This window comes from Lactuca sativa, chromosome 8, assembly GCF_002870075.4.
Source record: "Lactuca sativa cultivar Salinas chromosome 8, Lsat_Salinas_v11, whole genome shotgun sequence".
NCBI lineage: Eukaryota > Viridiplantae > Streptophyta > Magnoliopsida > Asterales > Asteraceae > Lactuca > Lactuca sativa.
This window is the reverse complement of record NC_056630.2, coordinates 245,170,897-245,181,316: the sequence shown is the minus strand read 5'-3', so window position 1 is coordinate 245,181,316 and position 10,420 is coordinate 245,170,897. Positions and strand designations below refer to the sequence as shown.

The following is a 10,420-nucleotide window of genomic DNA, read 5'->3' as shown; positions in this document are numbered from 1 at the left end:
AGCGTTATTTCGCCATTTCCTAAATAAATTTAAAAAAGCAACTCTAAACACTCTCTTAAAAGTTCTCACTTATCGGTATATTCCTTCGCAACAGCCGTTCCTCCGACTTCCATAACCACCAGTTCAACTTTTCAAGAAATTAATTTTCCCCTGTCCAACCACCATCCCTCCACCGCCCAATACAATAACCACGAATTCGTCTTCCTCAACAACAACAAAGCCACCACCAATCTCCCCCGACTCACCCACCATCGTCTAGTTCATATTCGGATCCTTCAACTATTCGGCTCGGGTCATCCGACTACTGTTGTCTATCTACCATCCAAGAAGCCCATATTTTCTTCATCTCGACTGTTCTGCGCCTTAAAAACGTGACTTTTTAGCCCTATCCGTTAGTCAATTCAGTGTCTTTTCTCCTAAAAGATATTCTTCTATTTCTTCCGCTTTAATGGTGCTGCTACACTTTTGAAGCTTTGCGCTGAATGGGATTGGTTTATTAACCTCTCTGCTGCTGATTACTCAATTGTTACTCAACATGGTAATCTTCATTTTTGAGTAATTCAACAATTAATCTGTTTCTGGCCCCTCTCCATACACTTAGCTGCTTAATTTCATGGTTCTAGGGTTTATATGTTCCATGTACGATGTTTATACATGTTGAAATTTGAATCAACACTGACGTAATATGAATCTGTTGTAGGGATGGCGAGAAACCCCTCACTGAATTGAGTTAACAAACTTATAAATTCCCAAAATATGAAGTGTAGGTGAACTTTCTGCAATGGCAAAACAAGCTCAAACATTCTTTCTTGAAGAATGGCTTAAAGCCAACAGTGGCGCTATCAGCAATACCAACTCTACAAATTCTACACCCCAATCAGCTCGAGCCATCATCCAAGCATGGGCTGATCTTAGGGAATCCCTCCAACAAAAATCATTCACTCAGCAACACTACCAATCGTTACAGACTCTCCTAAATTCCGGAATTGCCCTTTATGTCGCAGATCCACAAGTTAAGCTTATACTCGCTATTCTATCATCACCAGACCTATCTCTACCTTCTGAATCATACCCTCTCTTTCTCAGGCTTTTATACATATGGGTTAGAAAATCGTCTAAACCCTCTCCTGTGTTTATTAATTCTTCCATCAATGTCCTCTTTCAACTATTTTCATCTCAATCTGTCACCAATAAAAGCTCTTTATTCTTCACTGAATTCCTTCTTCTTCTTGGTGCTTTTTCTTTCATCCCCTCAATACCCGAAAACACAAGAACACAGTGCCTTGATTGCTTCTGTAAAATCATGGAGGAAGAATACAAGTTGGTTTCTTTATTTGATGATCTTGTTCCAAGTGTACTTTCTGGAATAGGGTATGCTCTATCTTCTTGTGGAAGTATTCACTTTGTTCGAATTCTTGATAATCTGTTTCAAATTTGGAATAAAGAAGGAGGCCCTTCAAGTAATGTACAACATGGTCTAATGATCTTACATCTTGTTGAATGGGTTCTCTACAATTGTATCCAATCACACGAGAAAATCATCATCTTTTCAAGAGAGATTCTAGAATCCCACAAATCACAATATGCTTCATTTTCTATTGTCATGGGTGCAGCAGGAGCATTAAGAGCTTCCAACAGGTCAATATCTTCAGGTCTCATGGAATTAAGAAGCTCTGCTGAAAAACGACTTGAAATCATTGCAACTGAATACGTTTCCATAAATGGAAACGATAGTGTTCTTTTACAATGCATATCATTAGCTTTAGCTAGAAGTGGTGATGTTTTCTCTAGGGAGAAACATTCTCTTCTTTTATGTCTCACTTCAGCAATATTAACTGAAATCCTTCCTCTAAAACGGTTTTACACAAACATTTACATGAATTCTAGTAACAAAGGAAATCATGAAGTTAAAGAACACCTACAAAGTGTCATTTTCAAAGAGGCAGGAGTGATAACTAGTGTTTTTTGTAAACAATATGCTCAAGCTAATGAAGGTAGTAAGAATAAAGTTGAGAATCTTATATGGGACTTCTGTCAAGATGTTTACATGTCACATCGCCAGGTGGCGTTATTTCTCAAGGGAAAAGATGAAGAGTTACTCCAAGATTTGGAGAAGATAACTGAGTCAGCTTTTCTTATGGTGGTGTTCTTCTCTTTAGCTGTTACTAAACAGAAATTAGTCCCGAATATTCCTAAAGAAATTCAACTTGATATATCAGTGAAAATATTAATTTCATTTTCTTGTTTGGAGTATTTTCGGAGAATGCGTTTGTCTGAATACATGGATACAATTAGAGGTGTTGCAGGAAGTGTTCAAGAAAATGAAGCTGCTTGTGTTTCATTTGTTGAGTCCATTCCTTCATATGGTGACTTGACAAAAGTTCATGGTAGTTTATAACTTTATATTTACATTTCTTTACCCATAATAACAACATATTTACATTTTTTCCCCTTATTTTATATTTATTTGGGTTGCAGTTTCTTCCAACAAAATGGAGTTTACTTGGTGTAAAGATGAAATGCAAACTTCTAGAATCTTATTCTATTTGCGTGTGATTCCAACTTGTGCTGAATACATTCCATCTTCAGTTTTCAGAAAAACTGTGGCTCCCATTCTATTTTTGTATCCTGGATATTTAAATTATTATTATTATTATTATTATATATAATAAAAAGAAAACTTGGGTAGGATTAGTATAGTTTTAGGTTTTAGACTTTGGTCATGAAACTTTCTTATGTGGGTAGATTTGGTCCCTGGACTTTTGTATCTTGGCATTTTTTGCCCTTACTTTGTAGAATGGCACTTTCTGCCCCTCTACTTTGTAAAATATCACTTTCACTCACTCAAATTTGAATTTCGTATGTTGGCAGGTTTAGTCTCTGTGTAGAAAATAAATTACAAAAGATGTCCCTGTAATTTACTATTAAGGTCCCTGTGCAGTATGTTTTACACAAATGGTCGATGTGTTTAAATAGTATACGCTTTGGGTTTGACATTTTTGCCACAATATTTTCATATGTTGGCAGGTTTGGTCCCTTTATAGAAAATAAATTACAAAACTGCCCCTATAATTTACAGAAAAGGTCCCTGTGCTGAATTTTTTTAACAGCAAATGGTCCATTTGTTAAAAAAAATGCTCCGTGCCTGATATAAAATTTACAGATTATGCCCCTATGAAGAATTTAGTGATACTTTTAGATACGATTTACTTAACTTTTTTTAAAAACAAAAAATAGATACATGGGACATCCAAATGGAAAAGTGACTCGAGCCTCACATTCAACATTTGTAGCTTTCATTTCTTCTGGGAAAGATTATGATGATGAACGTGTTTCGTTGAAGGAACAACTTGTTTACTATTACATGCAGAGATCTTTAGAGGTATCCAAATCCAACTTTTTAAAGTTCTAAACTCACTGATTCTTGATTATTTATTTAATTTAATTTGATTAATTTTTAGGGGTATCCTGGTGTAACACCATTTGAAGGAATGGCATCTGGAGTTGCAGCATTGGTTAGGTATCTTCCTGCTGGAAGTCCTTGTATATTTTACTCTGTTCATTGTCTAGTGGAAAAAGCAAGTAGCCTTTGTAGTGAATTCCCGAAAGAGCCAAATTCATGGAATGATTTACACGATGAGTTAGAGCCATGTAAGAAGCTTCTAGATTTACTTCTCAGACTTCTCTCACTGGTTGATATACAGGTATTAATTTGATTATCTTTTGGGTTAATCTCATAAAAGACCTTCTATTTTGAGTTTTTTACAAATTAAACCTCATCCTTATTTTTTTCCTGAAAAAAAGCTTGTACTTTATCATTTTTTCCGAAAAGACCCTCAACTTTGTGTTTTTTTCCGAAAAAACCCTCAACTCTCTAACTGTTTCTGAAAAACCCTCAATTCTTTTTAGTTTTTTTAAAAAAAACCCTCACATTTACAAGTTTTTTTTTGGAAAAAAAAGGGTTAATCTCAAAAAAGACCTTATATTTTGTCTTTTTTCCGAATTAAACCTCAACTTTATTTTTTTCGTGAAAAAGAACTTACATTTTTTCATTTTTTTTCGATCTATTTGTCATTTTTTCGGATAAATCTTGTAAAATGTGAGGGTTTTTACGTCCGAAACTAGTAAAGTTGAGGGTTTTTTCTGAGACAGTTTGAAAGTTGAGGGTTTTTTGCCGGAAAAAAAAAAAAGCAAACTTGAGGGTTTTTTTCGGAAAAACTGAAAAAAATACGAGGTTTCTTTCACGAAAAAAATAAAGTTGAGGTTTAGTCTCGAAAAAACATAAAATATAATGTCTTTATGAGATTAACCTGGAAAAAAATGACTAAAAGGGCCAGATTGAAAAAAATGAAAAAATGTAAGGTCTTTTCAAGGAAAATAATAAAGTTGAGGTTTAATCCGAAAAAAAACACAAAATATAAGGCCTTTTGATGAGATTAACCCTTATCTTTTTAACCAAAACTTATAAAATTCAAGGGTTTAATGGCATCTGTTATTGTTATGTTGTTCAGGTGTTGCCAAGTTTGATGAAGCTTTTAGCACAACTGGTTGTGGAGCTTCCTGAAGATGGACAAAATATGGTGCTGAATGACTTATTTGCTCAAGTTGCTGATTCAGACGATGTGACACGGAAACCAACACTTGTTTCTTGGGTGCAGTCTTTATCTTATCTCTCTTCTCAAGCTACAATCAAAGGAGGAGGACAAAGGAAGCATGAAAAATCTAGTGCTATCATTTGGAATAAGGGCAGATTGTTTGGGTTAAATAGGATCTTTGCACGAATGTAAACCTGATTGTTATGTTGTTGTGACATATGAATTAGTTTATTAGTTTAGATTTACACCTTTAGTTTCCTTCCTCTTCTTAACTCTTAATCACACACTACCTTTAGGGTTGGGTTTGGGTAATAATATGATTATACTAAATAATGTTCAAAGTTAGATATGCTTTACTAAATTTATGTAGTTAATTAGATTAAAGATATATCAGATTAAACATTTGTATACATACATATGTATGGATGATAAAATGATAATGATGATTTTGTATTTTTGTTGTTTACAGCTTTAACACCTGTCATCCATCCTTCATTTAATTTCAAAAATGTAACGGTCAACCACAACCGTTAATGGATTTAATTTAACATGGACAAAAGAACACGTTTGACCAAGTCGTATCTATTGTAATTTGTAAACCACTTATTTTGATCAAGAGAAAAAGAAGTAATTTGTAAACCACTTATTTTGATCAAGAGAAAAAGAAACTTAGCTCTGGACAAAAGAGCAAGTTTGACTTTGTAGTTGTGGATACAAATTGTCCATTCATACACAAGTCTTCCAAGTCATTAATGACAAGAATTAAGTAGCTCTTCATTTCTGCTTTATAAACCAGCTACTACCCGTCTTTCCACTTCAAATTCTTTCTCTGAATCAAACCGAGTTTGGGTTGACAATGGGGAAATGGAGGTGTTTGGGGCTTTATCTCATTTTTGTAACTATTTTTTTGGTTGCAAATGCATATACCTGTGTAGGTGTTGGAAACATCAGTGTCGTTTGCTTTGAGCAAGAGCGACTTGCTCTTCTCAAGTTCAAAGAGAGCGTTGGAGATGAGTCTAAAATGTTGTCATCATGGGTGGGAAATGACTGTTGCTTGTGGGAAAGAATTCATTGTAATGGTGTCACTGGACATGTTGAAAGGCTGCATCTCAGAGGAGACATTGCAATTGTATCTTTTGAGAAATATGACTCCGGTTCATCCTACTCCTTTGATTCTGATGGCAACTACTTGGTTGGATATGAGGTAAATTCTTCTCTTGTAGAATTAAGGCATCTAAGACACCTGGACTTGAGTGGGAATTATTTTATTGGAAACCAGATTCCCGAGTTCATTGGATCTTTAAACCAACTGACTTACCTTAATCTCTCTAATACTTTTATTCAAGGTATTGTTCCTCATCACATTGGAAGCCTTTCTAATTTAAAGATTCTTGATCTCAGTTCAAACGAAGAGTTGATGGCAAGTGATATGGCATGGACTTTTGGCCTTTCGTCCCTCGAGCTTCTTGATTTGAATTCATTAAATCTTAGTGGAGCTCATAACTGGGACATGATGCTTTACATGATTCCTTCGTTAAAAGAGTTAAGTTTGTCGAATTGTGGACTTTTTGGTTCTTTTCTTAATTCGAGTAGAATAGTGTCCAACATCAAACACCTGGATCTTGGATTCAATTCTCTCAAAGGTCCAATCCCCAAATCTCTAGCAAGATTAAGAACTTTAGAAGTATTAGATCTATCTCATAACCATTTGACGGGTCCCATTCCAACATTCTTTGGGAATCTTACGAAACTAGACCTTTCTTTTAATCAATTGAGTGGTTCAATTCCGGAATCCTTTGGAAAATTAGCAGCTTTGACCAAACTTTATCTAGAATCCAATTCGTTAACGGGTCACATACCAACAAATATAGGAAGACTAGTTTCATTACAAGCAATTTCTGTGCATTCAAACTTGCTAAATGGGACTATTCCAGTTTCCTTTAGGCAACTTGACAAACTCCAGTATCTAGATATCTCAAACAATTCCTTGGAAGGAGTAATTTTTGAAGCCTATTTTGCTAACCTTTCGATGTTGAAGCACTTGGATACTTCTTCTAATATGAAGTTGACCTTTAATATTTCACATGAGTGGATACCTCCATTCCAATTGGTAACTCTTCGACTCAATTCTTGCAATATCGGAAATGAATTTCCACAATGGCTTCATAATCAAAGGAAACTTGAGGAGTTAGTGTTGTCTAATACTTCAATTTCGGGACCTCTGCCGACATGGTTGCGGAAGATGCCCATCATTCCTTTCTTAGATCTCTCTCACAACAAACTCACTGGACCTTTGACAAACCTTCCCAATGGGGGAAATGTTGATGCGTTTGATTATGGACTTAACAATGCATTATTTCTGGGAAATAACCTATTCAATGAGTCGATTCCAAGGTCATTGTGCAGAAGGACAGATTTGAGATATCTTGATATATCCAGAAATAGGTTAACTGGGAAAATTCCAAAGTGTCTCGAGAATCTACAACGGTTGCTTACCATGATATTTAGCTCAAATCGGTTGTCTGGCGTCATCCCAAACTCTATAACTCTTAATTCTTCATTAGTTTGGTTACAACTGAATGACAATAACCTTATTGGTGAACTTCCTTGGGAATCGGGGAATTTAGGAGCTTTAAGAGTTTTAGATGTGGGTGATAACGAATTGTCTGGAAATATACCTGCATCGATTGGAGAAAAACTTGGATCTTTGGTAGTTTTTAGGTTACACAAGAATAACTTCACCGGAAGTATACCTCGATCCTTGTGCAAAGCTTCAAATCTTCAAATTTTGGATGTTGCATACAACTTTCTAACGGGAAGCATACCTCATTGTCTAGGAGAGTTGAAGGCCATGGTTGAGAGTAGCCCAGTTAATTTGGGTAATGCCACCCTCAGTTCAGATAAGAATGTGATTCAGGTCCTGAAAGGTGTTGATCTTGAATATACAAAAACTTGGGATATAGTTTTCAACATGGACCTTTCGAGCAATAAAATTGTAGGAGAAATTCCACTCAAGCTCACAGCACTTTCTATGCTGATTGGTCTGAATTTGTCAAATAATCATCTCAGTGGGATGATTCCAGAAAACATTGGGAACATGACGAGGTTAGAATCTCTCGATTTATCTGGAAACAAGTTGACCGGGATGATCCCTTCAAGCATGGCAGCTTTGACTTTTTTGAGTCATTTGAATTTGTCACACAACAACTTGACAGGACGAATTCCAACAGGTCGTCAGTTGCAGACCCTTACTGATCCATCAATATACAATGGGAACAAAGATCTTTGTGGAGCTCCATTGCTGAAGAATTGCTCAAATCACAAAGACCCATCATCAACAAGAAGCAAGGAGAAATATGAAGCAGCTAATGCGCCGATGAAGATATGGTTTTATGTGGACATAATGAGTGGGTTTGCAACAGGGTTTTGGGGTGTTATTGGAGTTTTGTTGTTCAAGAAGCACTGGAGACACAAGCTTTTCATGTTCGCTGATGAAACTGTGGACAAAATATATGTTGCAGTTGTGGTAAGATTTACCAACCTGAAGAGAGGAAGAGAAACCACATAGATCCTCTAGAATGCAAATAATTCTTGAATATATATCATCAAAGATATTTTGCTTTTTAGTACTGATATTGTACTTATGCTTAATACTATATAGATTTTATATTTGTATGACATTTGTAATATAAGTGTTGTTTAAATTTTAAATTTTTTGGATTCGGTGTTTGTGTAAGATGAAGTTGTTAGATTAGGGAATTGCATATGTTTGGAATTCGGAAAATCCATGAGGGGTAGGATTTCAACTGGAAATGTCCTGCTCTCTCTTTCTGGATCTCCTGCTGCCACTGCTTAATTGGTCCCTTTTCATCTATATCACACCAAGTAAGAATTGTTAAAGTTATAAGCTAGACTAGTATATTATAAGTGACAGTTAATTAGTTATAGGTTAGTTATTTAACTGTTATGTTGGTTAATATAGGATATAACTGTCATGTATGAACTGTTGTGATGGTTTCACAGATATAAATGTCTATCTATCAACTGTAAATGCTGTTGGTGTGATTAATAAAGAATTTCACGCTTTTGAACATAGAATTATCTCTCCATCCTGTCATTTCTTCATGGTTATCTCCAACAAGAATCAGGTAAATGACTAGCTATTTATTTATTCATTTCTACATTTATTTGTTTCTGGTTTTGCTTCAAACACTTCTAATTAGGGTGTCACTGTGTTAATCTGTATGTATCTAATCTGCTCTTTTTGATCGTAATGTGGCAAAACAAGGTGGGGTATCATTGTTTTCAATCATCATAACAAAATTATCAAATGCAAAATTAAGACCATGGAGACAATGAAGAACGAGATCTGATTCAGATACTAAATCACCTACTGATTTGAATTGCTCATGAAGAATCTTTATTTTATCACAATATGAGCTGATAGAAAGTTCACCTTGAGATATACTCTGTAACTCACTTCTCAATTGAGATTTCTTTGCAAAAGCCTACTGTAAATATGAAGTTTCAAGTAATTTCCAAATTTCTGCTGCGGTTTTGATTCCAATCGCCATGGGAGCAACAGAGACATGAAGAGTGGCGTTAAATACATGCTTGAACATATCCATCCATCTTTTTCCATGTGATGAAATTTAGTGAAGTAGATGCAGGTGGAGAAATATCCGAATCAATGTATGTCTCCAGATCCATGGTTTGAAGTATAGTTTTGAATTGATGTCGCCACACTAGATAATTCTCTCCATCCAATTGAGTAGAAACAAAATTCGTGATGTTTTAAACATGAAATTGTGTAATATTTGTTGCTATTTCAAAAGAAAAAATCACAACATTCAAACCTTGAAACTGGGGATTTTGTTTGACCTAACTAAAGAAAGAAATTGATTGTGTTTTCAATCAATTTAGGGAAGAAAGAAAGGAGAAACAGAGATCGGGGCTCTGATACCATGAAATGATTGAGAAAGTAAAAGAGAGAGAAATGTCAAGTGGGTTCTCATTATTATGAACTAATGGTTACAGACCCTGATCAATATATATACATAGAAAGAGAGTCAACAATAAAGTCAACGGATTAACTCTCTAATAGAATCTGTAACTAACACACACTTAACTAACATCTTGACATTCTTCATGGAATGCATCGGAAAAAGCAAAAAACCCTCCTTCTTCCTCTGATTTCTCTCTTAATTTCTCTTTTTCGATTGCTTGTTGTTTCTCCTCTTTTTTCTCCGATGGTTTGAGTAGAAGCAGGCCTTGTTATGAGCTTAGTTGCCCCAAACACGAAACAGAAGGAAAAAGAAGCCCAAATTTTGCTAGCTGTGTGCATATTGTGTGTGCAAATTATGTATATTGTGAATAGGTTTTACAAGTTAAAATTACCAACTTGCCCATGGATCTAATTTGTTTCAAATACAAAACGTTAATTATTTGCTTCTGATCTTCAATCGATGGAGACCGAGCTTGAGTCTAGATTGAAAAATACAGAACAAACAATGTCTGTGTGTTGTGGCAGAGAAATGAAATCGTTTAGGGTTGTTGGTATGTGTAATGTAATGATGTTTGGGGAAAGTCTATGAGGATATTGGATACTATACCATGCATATGTATATACATTTCACTTTATTTTAAAATTAATTTAAATTTTAAAAAACCATTTTATATATTATTTTCTAACAATGTTATTAGTAGATTTAACTTAATTTTACTTATCATTATACATATGAAATATTTTAATGTTTTTTTCTAAATAACATCCTAAATAAATATTAAATATTAATTAGACTCATATGTTATAAAATTACGTTTTT

At 34.8% G+C, this 10,420-nt stretch overlaps 2 protein-coding genes and 1 long non-coding RNA gene across 3 annotated transcripts; 2 read left to right on the top strand and 1 right to left on the bottom strand.

Moving 5' to 3' along the window:
• LOC111885484 (uncharacterized) lies at window positions 1-4,853 on the top strand. Its single transcript, XM_023881741.3, has 6 exons — window positions 1-538; window positions 701-2,387; window positions 2,479-2,623; window positions 3,238-3,382; window positions 3,462-3,704; window positions 4,512-4,853. The coding sequence occupies exons 2-6, from the start codon at window positions 782-784 to the stop codon at window positions 4,785-4,787; spliced, it is 2,415 nt and encodes an 804-aa protein (XP_023737509.1). The 5' UTR covers window positions 1-538; window positions 701-781; the 3' UTR covers window positions 4,788-4,853.
• Window positions 4,854-5,649: 796 nt separating this feature from the next.
• Window positions 5,650-8,317, top strand: LOC111885485 (receptor-like protein EIX1). The gene is made up of 2 exons (XM_023881742.3): window positions 5,650-5,799; window positions 5,997-8,317. Exons 1-2 carry the CDS (start codon window positions 5,672-5,674, stop codon window positions 8,161-8,163), a joined length of 2,295 nt encoding a protein of 764 aa, XP_023737510.1. The 5' UTR covers window positions 5,650-5,671; the 3' UTR covers window positions 8,164-8,317.
• Window positions 6,419-10,160, bottom strand: LOC122195743 (uncharacterized). Its single transcript, XR_006186430.2, has 2 exons — window positions 9,052-10,160; window positions 6,419-8,466 (listed from the first exon to the last, which is right to left on the bottom strand). It is a non-coding gene; the product is annotated as an uncharacterized LOC122195743 (long non-coding RNA).
• Between the last annotated feature and the right edge of the window lie 260 nt (window positions 10,161-10,420).